The 16785-nt window shown below is 40.2% G+C and overlaps 1 protein-coding gene across 4 annotated transcripts in view; it reads left to right on the top strand.

Annotated features, from left to right (window-relative positions):
- Window positions 1-16785, top strand: part of CARMIL3 (capping protein regulator and myosin 1 linker 3) — a 150490-nt gene that overhangs the window by 117814 nt on the left and 15891 nt on the right. For all 4 annotated transcript variants that reach the window (XR_012244587.1, XM_073632554.1, XM_073632564.1 and 1 more), the window contains exons 21-29: window positions 3071-3243; window positions 3924-3992; window positions 4082-4175; window positions 5114-5209; window positions 5298-5426; window positions 5957-6070; window positions 10110-10282; window positions 14488-14575; window positions 15627-15749. Coding sequence is in view for 3 of the 4 variants with exons in the window: in XM_073632554.1 (XP_073488655.1) it covers window positions 3071-3243; window positions 3924-3992; window positions 4082-4175; window positions 5114-5209; window positions 5298-5426; window positions 5957-6070; window positions 10110-10282; window positions 14488-14575; window positions 15627-15749 (1059 nt within the window). In the remaining variant the exon portion in view is untranslated. The remainder of the gene's footprint in view (window positions 1-3070; window positions 3244-3923; window positions 3993-4081; window positions 4176-5113; window positions 5210-5297; window positions 5427-5956; window positions 6071-10109; window positions 10283-14487; window positions 14576-15626; window positions 15750-16785) is intronic.

Here is a 16785-nt window from a genome sequence, read left to right as displayed (position 1 = left end):
CAGAGATATTGCTACCCTGTTTCCCCGAAAATAAGACCTAGCGTGATTGTCGGTGATGGCTGCAATATAAGCCCTACCCCCCAAATAAGCCCTAGTTAAAGTCCTTGTAGGTCTTATTTTCAGGGTAGGGCTTATTTTTGGGGAAACAAGGTAGGGCTTATTTGGGGGGTAGGGCTTATATTGCAGCCATCACCGACAATCACGCTAGGTCTTATTTTTGGGGAAACAGGGTAACATGTAACAAAGTGTGTCTCATGCCTGGATGGATGCTGCATAGTGTGAAAATCTTTTCCCCTGTGCTGCTGGGTCCTCCCCACAATGTTGATTTTCTGGCGCTTATAAAGTTAACATCAGCTGCTTCAAGTTTGAAAGCGTTATGCACCTTGCTTGTCCTGTTCAACACGCCTCCTTTATTCATAGAACATGTAGTATTCTTTCCCATAATTCAAAGTGTACTGTGATTGGATGAGGCAGATCTTGTCATTCATCTGCCTGTTTTCCAGTCACAAAATGCTTTGCATTCTGGGAAGGAATGGTATGAGCTCAATGAATGGAGGAGGCAGATGAGCAGTATAACATTTTTATATACGGCTGATATTAACTCAGCAGTGCCGGAAGAGCAGCTCTGTGGGGAGGACACAAAAGCAGTGAGGAAAAGATTTTGATGCTATGCAGCAGCCAGCCAGACATGGAACACACTTCATTAGAAGTAAGATACATCCCTGTTGCTGTATAACAAAATAACTATTTAACTAAGCTTCAGCTTTAATATTACAGTCATTGAGCAATTTATTAGAAACACTTGCACACCTCCTTATTTATGCAGTTATCTAATTAGCCAATCATGTGGCAGCAGCGTAGCACATTAAATCATGCAGATACAGGCCAGGAGCTTAATTCAATGTTCGCCTCAAACGCTAGAATGGGGAAAAATGTGATTTCAGGGATTATGACTGGCATCCTCCGAATGCACAACATATTGAGGCCATTGGGCTACAACAGAAGAAGACCGTGTTGAGGTCTACACCTGTCAAACAAGAGCAGAAGGTTGAAATGACATTGGCAAAGGCTCACCAAAACTTGGATAGGCAACCAAAGAGAGTTGAGGACTGTAAAAACTTAGACTCAGATGAATCCAAATTCTGCTGAGGCACACAGATGGTAGGTTAGTCACTAGATCTGAATTCACTAAAATACCCTTGGGATGTGATAAAACAGGAGATTTGCAGCATCATGCAGAAATTGCATGATGCAATGATGTCGGCGTGGACCAGAATCTTTAATGAATGTTTGGGGAATGGGGAATCCTTGCCACGAAAGTTGTTTTAGGAACAAAAGGAGGCCTTAACTAGTATTAGTATGTAGTGTTTCTAATTAATTGCTTGGTGAGTGTATATGTTTAATAACCAGATATAATAATAGTAGGCATTGGTCTATTTGCTGCAAGATGATGGCAAGCTTTTCCCAAATTTGTTAAAGTACTACTTGTCAGGGATGGCTATCAATCAGGTTTCAGGATGGCGTGGGTGTTGTAGAACAAGACTGAACACACACGCATTGCCTGTGATGTTAAAACTGCAGTAACCCATAGAACCTGATTTCACTCTACAGAAGTCAGTCTAGGGAAGGATTAAATCGAACATGTTGCATTAGGTTAATACACTTGGTACATCGCTGTTTGCTTTACTAAAGAGACCTGTGTATTTTAGGTCCTTACATGAACTTGTCAATTATTTTTCCCCAAGTAACGGTGACAAAAATCCTCTTAGCATAAAGCAGGAAGCCCCAGCTGGGAATTAATGACTCAGATGAAATAAAAATGAACAGCTCTCTTTGAATCTTACACGGGAGACATGTGGCTGACTTCAGAAGTCACAAAAGAGTTTTTTTTATTAACTAATGTTAACCGTTTAGGATAGGGATGTAGTGTTCTTCATGTGGCAAAATGTACTTTTATAAAATGGTACTTTTCATATTTAAACACTTATGAGATAATTTAGCAGAAATATGGTGTAACAATAACTGAGTATTCTGATATCTGACCTAACCTAATGAAAAGCCTACTGGAATACTTACCTTTCAGCAGATTTGGCCTTTCTCAGTGGTAACAGGATGGATCCAAACAACAACATGTAGGCTGGGTTGATAAATGTGTAGATAGAGTCACCGGTTGCACAGAGCTAGCTAATCGATGCCTTAGCCTGCACACCGGTCCTACCCATTACTTTCACTTGATACTAGAAACATCTGTTTTAGGACCCTGGAGAGGGTTAAGACATATTAAAAATTTAGCAAACAGTGGGGGTGTAAATAGTAGGGACGAGTGATTTCAGAAAAATGGATTTCAACATTGGGGGAATTTCGCCACAGTGGAAACTCTCAGGTTAGCTCATTGAAACCAATATAGTTTTTTTGGTTGCTGTATTGTGGATGGTTTCATTTCTTTCATTTAGTTTATTTATTTAATTTGGCTGTACTTTTTTCACTGGCCAAGTTGTATGTTTTTTGGAAAAAAGAAGTTTATAAAGGGTTTTTTGATACAAGAACAGGTCCAGTTAAAAAAGGCCCATTCATAACTCTCAGGAGCCATTGAAAGCCCATTGCACCATTTAAAGCCAGGAAAAACATTTTTATTTTGCCTTCCCAATTTATGTCAATGTATTTCACCAATACGGCAACATTTTTTACAAAATCCTACATTTTATGCTGATTATTTGGGGAAATTAAAACTCTCAATTTCAATCGCTCATCACTAGTAAATAGATGAACTGTAATGACTGATTTAGGGCACCTTTAAAAGCATTGCATTTTTTTATGTGGCGCATAGATCTATTTGTTTTCAGAGCACAGAAGCAATTGCGGTTATTCTGACTTGATCTGCTAATCAGAAATCAGCTTCAACCAATCTGGATACACTGAACTGTCACAGGCAAACATTTCATTGGCTGTTATAGATTATTGCACTTTAGTTCTCTTTCTTATAAAAAAAATATATACACTAATAAATAATTGAATATTCAGAAATCTAATACCGTGTAAATTTGCATTGTCACATTATGTTTCTTCTCAGTGCCTGCAGTCTCTGTCTATCGCAGACTCTCGTCTAAAATCTCGCACTTGTATCGTGCTTAATGCTCTTGGGAGCAACACATCTCTTCAAGAGTTGGATATCAGCGGCAATGGAATGTCAGATATTGGAGCGAAGATGCTAGGAAAAACCTTACAGATAAACAGTACTCTACGGTGAGTTCTACTATAGAATTTAGAAGGCTGGGTGTCTAAATAGTCAACATAGGCCATGCTTGGGCAGCACAGATGCTGATTGTTATTCTCAATCATATAAAATAGAGATAATAGATAAAATATATAATTTATTCCAGACTGGTCTGCAGTGTATTGGTGGAAAGTATACTGGATACTTACAGTTCACAAAGTCTAGGTCTGCATTTCTACACTTTGCCCTACCCTTCAGGCATTGGATCTAGGCATACTGACACAGAGTGGACCAACAGTTTCTCACAGCCTTAGTATGACACTAAGGCTAAGCAGTAGACTTTTGAACAAGACTTTTGGCCCCAGAGGGAAGTAGTATAGAAATTCAGCCCTGAAAAAATACAGTTAATGTTATTAATATACCTCCTGTTGGACCAGGTTTATAATTAAACAGCTGATTAATTGGAGAATGTTACAAAAGGAGGAATTGACATTAGGACTAAATAAATTCTACTGGTCATCTTTATTATTCTTTCTAATGTGTTTACTAGCAAACTAGAAAAAAACTCTATATATTATATGTCTGATGCTCCTAAAGGCCTGCTCTAAATACTGTAGGATATCATGCTTATAGTATGATAAAAGATAAGATACTGACTTACAATACGATATTTAATCTCCTGTCTAAAATATGCCTTCTCCTTCTCCAGATCTGTGCTTTGGGACAGGAATGCAGTGTCGGCTTCTGGGTTTATGGATGTGGCAAGAGCACTTGAAAAGTGAGTTGGCAAAATGGGACTTTTCATGTATGGACTCGGAGGCTTAAATAAACCATAATGATATTATTAATAATTTTTATGCAAACTAGAAATAAAACACTTCGCTTCATGTCCTTTCCTGTGGGAGACATCTGTCAGGCTTACCAGAGACACCCTGAGAGAGCAGAAAGTGCCTGGAGGAAGGTAAATGGCTGGTTCATGGAAGCCTGTTTTTTTACATTTGTGGAAACCTATATTTTTTGCCTATTTAGCAAAACAGAACTGGCAGAGCAATTCAAGGGGATGGGCCCACCAAATTAAAAGACATTTTTGCAGATATGTTACTATCGAGATATGATTTCTAGTGTTATTTATGACCTTGATAGGTAAGAAACACCCAAATAGTTTTTTTATTTAAATATCTGTCCTGTAAAAGACTATATGAAAAAAATGGTTTGATATATTACACATGCTATGAAGGTGCTAGGAATAGTGGATGAAAATTTATGATGAAGTGGGTAGGATGAAAGGTAATGACGTGGCAGGGAATGGAAACTGGTGGTTGAAGGGGTATACGGATAAACCCTTATGGTAGAAAGGATGGTAGATGGTGTGGAGATGGTAATTGATAGTTGAGAGCGGAGTGGGTGCGGATGGTGTAGCAAAAAAAGAGAGAGAAAACTTTATTAGGATCACTTTTTGGAGACACAGGACAGTGGGGATGTGCATTATGTCAGAGATATGACAGCAGTAATGAAAATTGGATGAAGCTGGGACATTAATGGGAGAGCTGATGAAATTTATGCAGTATAGGGGCCTAAAGATGAGAAATGGAGAGCAGGCTTGGATTGGAAGACTAAGCACATTCATATCTGAGGCTAAAGTGGAAAGCTGTAGTAGAGGTAAACGAAGAAATGTGCAGTTGGGGAGTAGCAGATCAGGAACAGAAGGGAAACTTATGTTAAAAAATGAGTTCTTTAGGAAAAGAAGTGACATACTCTAATTGCATTGGGGAGAAAGGGGAAAATTGGCTCAAAGGAGAAGAGAAGAGAAACTGACACTGAGTGACCCAGAGAATGGGTGCTAGGGGATGGATTTAAGAACAGGAACAGAACAATCCAATAATGTAATATTTTTCTCAGATACACAGCTGTCTCCTTCGAAACTCTCAGACTTTGGTTACCTCTGATCAAAGAGCACTGCGACTTCAACAGGGAGTAGCAAGTAGCGCAGAACAGGTAATAGAAGTCCCATTTCACTATTCCATCCCTTAATTGCATAATCTAACAGTCTTTCTCTCTGCCTTTATCCACCTCCCACTATTAGATGCTGCAGACACTATCGATGTTGATACATGATCACATTAATGCTTTGCGGTCATGTGACCTGGAAACTGTCCAAGAAGATATCATATGCGCAAGACAGCTTCTCCGAGATGCCAAGAACTGTCGGGCAGTAAGCCTCTCCTAAACTAATCCACTCAAGTCATGCTGTTGCCTGGATCACAGACCAGCAATTATTTTTTACTGTTAAAAAGAAACCATAATATAATATAAAATATATAAATGAATATAAGAAAATACAGAATACCACATGTTAAGCACATGGGGATATATAATCGAATAATGTGTAATTATAGCTACATCCCCCTTTATGCAGTCCATAACAGTGCTAAATTATTCTGGTGTTTAGCAGAGCAGTTTTACTACAATATTAATGGCAACAACCTTATAAGGAATGATGCAATATACTGTCATATTACAGTATGATGTCATCATAAAGCCATCGATCTCCAAATATTAAGCAATTATGCATGCTGATCTGAAAGACCCTTAATTACCGTAAATAGCACTGGTAATACTTTTTTTCTTTAATGACCCACACACTGGAAGTTATCTTGCATCCTAGAGGGAGATATATTATGCCATAGTCTCATACATCCTTTTCAGTGTATCTGTTTTGAACCATTTCGTTCCTTTCACCAGTTATTACCACGTCTCCTGGAAGCGGGCAGCTGGCTGTCTCCTTCTGGCCCCGCTCAGCGCCTCCTCGAAACGGTCTCATATGAACTGTCTCGAGCAGTGGATAGAGAACTGCAGGTACTGAAAAAGCATTGTTTCTTTCAAATGTGACATCTCCAACTTTCTTTCCCTTTGTGTCCAATTTGCTGTCATATTTAACTTCTCTTCAGTGTAGATTGTCATGTTTAACTAAATTAAATGAATGCACATTTGCAGTTAAACAGAATTTGCATTTACTATTTTTTTTAGGATCCTGGAAAGCTTTGCACCAGCCATCAGCACATCGCTGATGCAATGCAGGTCTCCTGCAGACAGTCAGTGTGACCTGTCTGCCCCTACATCGTACGACCAGGCAGTTTCACACTGACAGGAAGAATCAATAAACTACCAGAACACTCAACAGCGCTGTGGTAGTTCATTGAGAACTATAAGTTGACAGCCTCAAAGGATGTCAGTACTTGTAGTTCTTTCGTACACAGAACTCCCTGTACTGCTGTCACGGGGATAGAGGGCAGTGGGGAGTGTTATGCCACGTACACACGGCCGGACTTTACGGCAGACTTTGCCCGGCGGACTTTTCGACGTACTTTACGACGGACTTTCTGAATGAAGGGACTTGCCTACACACAATCCACCAAAGTCTGTCGAATTCGTACATGATGACGTACGACCGGACTAAAATAAGGAAGTTCATAGCCAGTAGCCAATAGCTGCCCTAGCGTGGCTTTTTGTCCGTCAAACTAGCATACAGACGAGTGGACTTTTCGACCGGACTCGATTTCAACGGATTGATTTAAAACATGTTTCAAGTCCGTCCAACTTTTGAGCAAACAAAGTCCGCTGGAGCCCACACACGATCGAATTGTCTGACGAAATCCCATCCGCCGGGCAAAGTCTGCCGTAAAGTCCGCTTGTGTGTACGCGGCATAACATGTTCCCCCTAAAAATGAGTGTAACATGTAACATGTTCCCAATGGTGAACTTATCCTTTAACACAGTGGTCATCACCCCTGTCCTCTGGGCCCACTAACAGGCCAGGTTTGCAAGATAACTGAACTACATAACAGATGATATAATTTGCTGCTCAGTGATTGCAGTATTCTAGTCTGCATCTCCCCAAGGTAATACATAAAACCTGGCCTGTTAGTGGGCCCTGAGGACAGGGTTGATGACCACTGCTTTAACACTTTAAGGTTAGAGAAAAGGATAATTTCTCACTTTGAACCTGGTTGATTTACTAAAGGAGTAAAACATGTTCACTTTGGAAAGTTAATTTTCACTGATCTTAGTGAATGAAAATTTACTTTGCAAAGAATACTGAAAAATGTGCAAGAAAAAAAAAAAGAAGCAGGACTATTGCTCACCCATGATTAGATAATTGTAGTCAGCACTGCTTTGCCTGATACACTAAACTAAATAAAATTGTACTTTGCACATCGAAAATTCACTTATCACAGTGATTGAGGTGAAACTGTGCTGACTTCAACCATCCAATCATATGCAAGCAAAAATCCTGTTTTGTTCAATTTTACTTGCACGTGATCCTTTACAAAGTGAATTTTGTATACAGTACATGAAACAAGTCCAGAAGCCCATGGTTCCATGTCTTCTGTACTGGCTGAGTCTACATTATCTACACATAAAGCTCAACTCATGAAGCTAACCAATAACATTCGAAAATTACCATAAAGATCCTTATAGTATGTAGAAGCTTTGTAAATTGAGCATAATTATGGCTGCATACCCGTTTGGTGATTAAACTGTCTATGTTCCTAACGGGGAACCAAAGTCCACAAATACATCCACTCCAGCTATGCTACATCTGCAAGCTTTGTAGCTGGTGCCAACATTTTCTCCTGGCTTCTTCCAGGTTCAAACTCTTCAGCCGTCTAGATTGGTGGTCCTGGGATGATGTAACACATGTGCATGGGAATGATTTCATCCTATCACTTGGAATTGTAGCAAATTCGTAGCTCAATATACAATGTACAGAAGATTGAGATGTTGAAGGTATGAACCCTTTATTGTAGAAGAGACATAGTATGTCTTTTCTGTGATAAAATACCTTCCTTCTCACATTTTTTTTTAAGGCCACAGGTCAATTTTAGGATATACCTTTAGTATTGGGATCCCATGTGCTGTTGGAATCTTGCTTTAGTAAGAAATATAAATGTAGACCGTTTCTTGTTTAGCACTGGATTATCTACACAGGAAGTTTGAAAGAAAAGCCTAACTCTAGCCAAGACTTTATGTTTTATTTTGCATAGAGCAGAAGAGTTTTGGAATGTTTTTTTGCTGCCTGCATCCCCATTGGGGAGATTTCCCCTTATTTCTTGTTGGGACTAGACATGTTGAAAAACCTTCCTAACAAGGACAGAGACATCAATAGAAACTCGATCTTAGTGGACTGGGGAAAAGTTAGAACATCTGGCAATGTTTTCATTGCTGTCTGTGTCTTCTCATCTAAGTAATGACCACATCCCACATTTCTTGTAAAGACAGAAATAAAAAGCTAACAAAGTAAACTCCTTTCCACTCAATCCAAGGCTTTACCTTACTAGGGAATTGAGTAATTCCACACATTTGGAACATACAGTTTTGAGTGTCCTGCTATGTTGTGTATTATTTTCTATGTATTTTGGTATCCTATTACAAAATTATTATTACAAGATTACAAAAATGTCATTAAAAAATTAATATGAATTATTAAAAAATAATACAACTGAATCTTTTTTTGTGTATAGCAAAATGAGCAGTTATATATTTGAAGTTTGCCTACAAATTATATTTGGGTTTTTTCATATGGTAGCCTATGAGACATTTCCTCTCTCATTCATATCTGCACTAGGAAAAAATATATTTAACCGGTTCATGAAGATATACTGCGGCACAAGGGCTCTCCTGGGCGAAATCCTGTATGGGTACAGCCTTCCCTTTTTCGGCCACCTGAGGGCACACGCGCGGCTGCTGCACGGCGGGGGGACCTGATCGCATGCACGAGTGCCAGCACAGGGATTTGTATGTGTAAACACACAAATTCCTGTACTGTCAGAGGAGAGAAGACATATCGCTGTTCCTACTAAGTAGGAACAGCGATATATCTCCTCTCCTACTCAGTCCTATCCCCATACAGTTAACAACACACTGAGGGAACACACATTTAACCCCTTGATTGCCCCTAGTGTTAACCCCTTCACTACCAGTGACACTTACACAGTAATCGGTGCATTTTTTTACCACTGATTGCTGTATAAATGTCAATGGTCCCAAAAGTGCGTCAAAAGTGTCCAATCTGACCATCCCAATGTCGCAGTACCGCTAAAAATTGCAGATCGCCACCATTACTAGTAAAAAAAAAAAAAGCTATAAAAATGCCATACATCTTTCCCATAGTTTGTAGACACTATAACTTGTGCATAAACCAATCAATATATGCTTATTACAATTTTTTTTTACCAAAAATATGTAGAAGAATATATATTGGCCTAAACTGATGAAGCAATTTGTTTTTTAAAAACATTTTTGAGGATATTTATTATAGCAAAACTTTTTTGTCTGTAGCGCAAAAAATAAAAACCGCAGAGGTGATCAAATGCAACCAATAGAAAGCTCTATTTGTGGGAAAAAAAGGACGCAAATTTTGTTTGGGTACAGCATTGCATGACCGCATTTTCATTTAAAGCGACGCAGTGCCAAATTGTAAAAAGTGCTGTGGTCGGGAAGGGGGTAAAATCTTCGGGGGCTGAAGTGGTTAAAGATGATTGGGAGTTAGATCACGTTTGGAACAGCAGATCCAACTTATCAAAGGTTCTAAAGAAGGATTTTTTTTTACTTTTGTAGCATGTAATTGAATTCTTATGTCCATTATGCAATACTGCAGTGAATGGGGTAACCATATTTTTGATATGGCCAGAAAATAAATGTTTCTTCCTTTGATATACAAGGCACATTTTTAAGCATAAGAATGACCGTGTTTTTAATCACATTTTAGCAGTCTTAGTTGTGACTCATACACATATAGGTATTGGACCACATTCCTACGAAGACATGCACTCATATACCATGGCATTTTATACCCTTCTAAAATAACAGACTGACTTTTAATTTGCTTTCCTAGAACATTGCAGACACCATGTGGGAGGCTACTCAGGATCTTTTCCCTGGAGCAGCACGGGATGCTCAGCGAGGAGGAGCAATGCTTTGCAGACTTAGAGAACAACATGGACTCAGCCCACCTCACATCCGAGATATGCTTCGCCAAGTGGGGAGCGACATACACAACAAGCTGAGGTAAAGACTGTAGTATCAACCACAACAATACAAATATAAAACCCTGGAAAGCATTATAGATAGGGTAATTCCCACAAAATACTGAAGAAAAGAGCTACAGTAACGTAAACCTGTTCCAACAGTAAAGAACATCTCTGGCTTCAATACTTCTTGGGTCATTGACCCAGTAGAAGCATAGAGACCAGGAAAATCATAGTCAATTCTGAACTCCATACTTTTGTTGGGATATTGATCTAACAGTACTAAAGCCTTAAAGCCCAACCCTGGGCAGACATTTTCAATAAAATGGACCCAAGACAAGATATAGGTTTAAAAAAAGCAGCTCAGGCTGCAATAATCACCTTCAGTGCCATAACACTGATGTATCCTTGTCCTTATGGATAATATGGTCCTGATGCATGAAGTTGCAGTATTACATACGACATAATAATGCATAATACACTATAAGTATAGGGTTTATCACCAAGCTTGATAATAATGCTTGATTCATCAAGAAAAGTACAGTTTCAGTCATTTTTATTGCCGGCAAGTTTTCAAGGAGAGTTTTATACATGATATTTTTCCTTGCAAATGTAAAACCTGTTTTCCAAAGATATTTCACTAAATGAAAAAGCTAGTTTTGGATAAAAAATGAAAAGCTACTTATTTAATTGTCTAAAAAAGGAAAGAAATGGATTTGGGACTTTACATGAGGCACGTCTTTGTTTCTTAAAAATTAATGAATGAAATACCTAATTATAAATAGGCTGAATGTCACAATCGCTGAGGGGTAGTCCATGGAAGTATAATATATTAAATTAATAGTTTTAATAAATTGATAAATAAATATGATATATAATGCATATTATAAAAATATACAATGCATGGGGTATACGAATAAAACCATATTTAATGTAATAATAATAACATTTAATTTTAATCATAAATGAACATGATTGGTACAGACAGCAACAATAAATATAATGAACATATGAATCAAATAAACATAATTATCATAATAAATACAAGCAATATATGGCACAAAAGAACAAATTCATGATTGTGGACAAGCTTGACTTGGCACCTTTGAGTGTAGACTCGACGCGTTTCATGGCGTTTACAGACAATTATAAGGAGTAGGATGCATGAATTTAACTGCAAAATTTAATAGATGGGTAAATAAAGTAACAAATGGTTTACCATGCTCTCTAAATGAAGGGAAGGAGAGCGAGATGTGGCAACTTATACTTTACCTATAGCATGACCCATAGGTATAACCCAGCAGCTCCTATAGTGGGATTAAAAGATGGCTTGGAGTGAACTATCTCATCCAGGGTTGAGGCGGGAGGCCCCCGCTTTCTCTCTTCCCCAACTTCCCCGGATAACCGGGTAGACCGGAAGGAGGACCATGGGACCTAGCAGCCAAGGAGTGGGCCGGACAGCCAAACACCTCCTAAGCAAATCAAAATGCACTGTAAAAAAGTGTAGAAATGCTATATAAACTCAAAAGTGTTTACCATGCATGTTCTTTCTCTTTGTATGATCTTAGACAAACTGATTCAACTTGAAAGTCGCAAGACTTCCGATCTGACTTTACCCTGCGACTTCATGTCTGACTTCCATGCGACTTCAATGAACGGGATCCGACTTTGATCCCACCATACCAGGCCCTTTGAGTCTGATATGAATATTGAGGAGGGAACCCCATGCCAAAATTGAAAAAAAGAAAATGGCGTGGGGTTCCACCCCCCCCAAGACCATACCAGACCCTTCGGTGTGGTATAGATTTTGAGGGGAAACCCCTCAAACAAACAGAAACAATTTTTTTTTAAAAACGGCATGGTTAGGCCCCCCTAAGATCTATACCAGACCCTTATCCGAGCATGTAGCCCCGCAGGTCAGGAAAGGTGGGGACGAATGAGCAGCCCCTCCCCTCTTGGAACTTACCAGGTCACATGCCCTCAACATGGGGGGGGTGCTTTGGAGTAAGGGGGGCTCTTCCCCCCTTACCCCAAAGCACCTTGTCCCCATGTTGATGGGGACAAGGGCCTTTTCCTGACAACCCTGGGCGGTGGTTGTGGGGGTCTGCGGGCAGGGAGCTTATCGGAATCTTGAAGCCCTCTTTAACAAGGGGCCCGCAGATCCCTGTCCCCCCGAATGTGAATGAGTATGGGGTACATTGTACTCCCAACCATTCACCCCTAAAAAAAAGCAGTGTAGCGTAAATAATATCAAGAGATGGTTTTTGAAGTCCTTAATTAAAAGGACTCCAATGTGTCTTCTTTCTCCACTGATGTGTTCTCCTGCCTGTCTTCTCCCTCCGGCGCTATGTTCTTCCACCGATCTTCTGTCTTCTTCGTCACTGCTATCTTTTCTGTCGCTACCTTCTCCGCCGCTGACCTCCTCCGACGATGGTTCCCGCCTTTGTGTCATCTGCGATGTCTGCCAGTTCTTATACAGCCATGGGGCGTGACGTCGCCGTGAGACTCTGCCCCTTGCAATGCCACAAAGGGTGGAGTCTATTGGCAACGTCACCAGATGGCCACGCCCCATGGCTATATAAGAACTGGCAGACATCAGAGATGACACAAAGGCGGGAGCCAGCGTCGGAGGAGAACCAGGTCGGAGGTGGAGAACACAGCATCAGCAGAGAAAACTGCAGTGGAAGAAAAGTCAGCACTGGAAGAAAAGTCAACACTGGAGGGAGAAGACCAGAGGAAGAACACAGCACCGAGGAAGAACACATCGGTGGTGGAACTGGAGAAAGAAGACAAGGTGGAGCTATGACGGGGACATTCTTCATAAAGGACTTGTCAAAAACCGTCTCTTGTTTTTATTAACACTACACTGCTTTTTGTACTCAATACCTCATACTCGTTCACATGGGGGGGGTCGGGATAAGCCCCCTGCCCCCAGAACCACCACCCAGGGTTGTAGGGAACAGGCCCTTGTCCCCATCAACATGGGGACAAAGTGCTATGGGGTGGGTATGGTCTTGGGGGGCATGCCGTTTTTTTTTTTTTTTTGTTTTTTTTTTATTTTGACATGGGGTTCCCCCTCAAGATCCTCAGAGTACAAGTCATATGTCACAAGTCGGATCAGTTAAGATGATGATCCGACTTCCATTTAAATCTATGTGCTGAAATCGTGCCCATATCGGACCAAAGTAGTGCAGGAAGCATTTTGAAAGTCAGACCAACACAAGTTGGACCAGTTAATAAGGCTCTCATAGGGAACCATTGATTTTAACATGTCATGGGACTTGTGCTCTGGAAGTCGGAGCACATGTCGGATCAGTGTGAACTGGCCTTAAACCTGCTGGTAATCATTATTGCTCTAGCAGGCTTCACAAATTTTGCTAAAACACTTATGGATTAGTGTATTTTGTGTACCAGAGTTTCTCATTCAAAGTCTGTACCTGCAAAAATAAATTTTGTCAGATATGTTATTAATAACAGAGGGTATTATTTATCAATGTGCCTCTATTAACAACCACAGGTGTAGAACCAAAACAACCTATCAGCAGTGGCAGCTGGTGCTCACTATTTTGGGGGGGGGGGGGGGGGGCGGCACAGCCAACACCATATAACAACCCCCCCCCGCGGGAGACACAGACGGGGGCAATCACCTGCGGGAGGCGGGCGGTGGTGGCAATCACCCCCCCGCAGTAAGAGGCTGCCTTACCTTATGGAGGCAGGGAGAAGAAAGAGTTGGGGCCGCTCTGGCGAGCACAGCCGAATAGAAACCGCCGGAAGTGTGTCCTGAGACACGATTGGCCAGGGTGTCCTAAGACTCCCTAGCCAATAGGGGCTTCCAGATTGGCCTGAGGAGAATGAGGAAGAATAGCAAATATTCATTCGCTAGTGTCACACAACTGGGTGGGATAAGGGCACAGTGCTCTGCTCCCCAAGCCCACCCTGTGTTAAAGCCTATTAGAGCCTCCGGCTCTAATCACGTGCTTCAAAAAAAACACACCTCTGCTATTGGAATTCATGCGTCTGGCACCCTGTATGTAGATCAGGGGGCCAGACGCATGAAAAGGGGGACGGCGCCCTATGCCCCTTATGGAGCGGCCACCACTGCCTAGCAGGTTCAAATTTGGAATGAAAAAAATGTCACAAGGAGAGTGAAAGCCTAAATATGGCTGGTTAAATAGGGACAGTGTGAACTGTTCAAAAGCAAACTGTTTTAATAATTGGGTCTACTATGATGTTTTATAATTCCAGAGGTGCCCAGCTTTCCCTCATGACTCGTCTCAGTAACTCGGTTTTGGAGCAAGTTCTACAGGAAATGCAAAGAACACACAGAAAATTGGTAAGTATAAAATTACCAAAAATGATAGTGTGGACAGACAGTGTGGTGCCAAGGCCCAGGGAACCCATTCACATTCTGTGTGAGACATGATGTTAAGAAGGAAGGGGTCCCACTCAGATGACATCATAAACTCCAGAAGTTTATGTGTTAGATAGCGCATACATGATATTAAGAAGGAAGGGGTCCCACTCAGATGACATCATAAACTCCAGAAGTTTATGTGTTAGATAGCGCATACAGCATCTTCAACCCTAGGTCCGCCCCTCTAACACATTTCACCCATCTGGGCTAAGTCATAAATATCTCTACAACTAAGCCCAGATGGGTGAAATGCATTAAGGGGTGGACCAGGGGCGGAGGGATGGAATATGTGAAGTCTGTCAGATAAACTTGCAGATTTTGTGACATCATGAGAGTGCAGCTCTTTTCTTTTTAATGGCACGCACTGGCATTGAAATGGACCTCAGTGATTATGCATGCCTTGGGTGCAATAAACAGGCCTCAGGGTACTAGCTGTAGCAATGACAAAGATGTTGAATGCCAAATACTGGTTATAACATTTAGTATGCCAGAAAACATTGATGCACTGTCAAAAGTGGAGAGAATCTAGCGGTGTTCATTGTAAAGATCTGCCTCACTATTTATTCCTATCAAGAATCTGACATTCCTGCATTGACCTCAAACATGTCTCAGTTGATTTTTTTTTAAACCCCATCTTGACTAAAATTTATGAAGCCCTCCATAATTCCTGCTCATTCATTAATTGAATTAATACAAAATTGAATTTTTCAAATTTAGATTGGTCCTCACTGATATATCTGCAAATTAGGATTAATAAACGTTATCACTGAACACTACATGTTACTTGTTGAGGTGTTAGTATGTTAGTAGTATGTAAAGAACAAAATATTGACCTCTTTAACCTATGACATATTGTAAGAGCGAGAATTCACATTTTGGTTTATGAAAGCAGTATCTTCTAAAGAAGAAGCTCATCGGATCAGAAAAATAATGCGTCTCATTCTTTTTTTTCCCTCATAAACTTTCACAGGCTCGTCACAGATCTCAGCTGCAGAGTATTATGGAAGAAGAGCAGAGGCTGATGGGATACCTTCCGCAGACACCACCAAGGAATAAGCAGGAGACACACGAGGGAGAGATGTATTCTAGTATTGTAAGTAGCTAAGTCCCTTTTCATTTCAGTATGCTAACCTTCGTGATTTTTACTACCCATAACATCGTGTTTTTTTTAAGGTCAACCTAATGCAATTCCTCACCAGCAAAAGTTTATTTTATGATATCTATGAGCTTCACTTGAACAGATTGAGTTAACGGAGGAGAGCCATATGTAACATATGCCATATGTAACAAGTGTAACAGAGAAGAATGGATCATTGAATCCCATGGGGATGGCAAATCTGGGCCTGGTGCATCAAGTTTTATCAAGCCCCAAGCCTTCATAAACTTTGGTTTTCTCTGTCCTATTAATACCATTATAGTTAAGTCCCATTTTTACATCTCAGCCTGGCATTATATCAGTTGCATGCACTTCCCAGGACCTTATGTACTGGTTTTTAACACTTCAGATACAAAACAGTAAAATGGTATTAATCCCAAAAGCAAACACCTATTATATTACAGCTTACCAATTCTTAGATGTGATGGCTACATTTGTTTTCTTTTTTAGGTTTTCTTTCTTTTATTTTCATCTGGTGATCTGGCCAGTAAATCTGTTGTTTTTCAACAAAACAAGCTATTCTGCAAATATAGCAGTTCCAAGGTTGAGACAAACCATTTACACTGACAGGGGTGCTTACAATGGTCAGCCTTTGTTTATTCATTTAAAAAGTTTATCTCAAAAGGGAAAAAAAACACAAAACAGTTTGCTGAAACTGCTTATTAATTGTTAGCTAAAGTTCAGCTTTAATTTGTTAGTTATAAATCTGATAGTATACCTAATACTACCCTCCCCCTAGATTAACATTGTTGCTGTCTGCAGTACCCCATGTGTTCATTCATCCAGAGTGGGGGCACTCTAATACAGGAGGTAAGTTAATACTCAGGTCACAAGGTGAAAACCAAGGGAAAAAATAAAACAAATGCAGCCACTACATGTAATGATTGGTAAGCTGCAATATGATACATTTTTGGTTTTGGGTTTAATATTGCTTTATTTGCCCTCTTTACTAATGTCCTTATTTGTATCTCTG

Source organism: Aquarana catesbeiana, linkage group LG01 (assembly GCF_042186555.1).
Source record: "Aquarana catesbeiana isolate 2022-GZ linkage group LG01, ASM4218655v1, whole genome shotgun sequence".
Taxonomy (NCBI): Eukaryota; Metazoa; Chordata; class Amphibia; order Anura; family Ranidae; genus Aquarana; species Aquarana catesbeiana.
The sequence above is the reverse complement of the archived record's forward strand: the minus strand, read 5'-3'. Positions and strand labels throughout refer to the sequence as shown.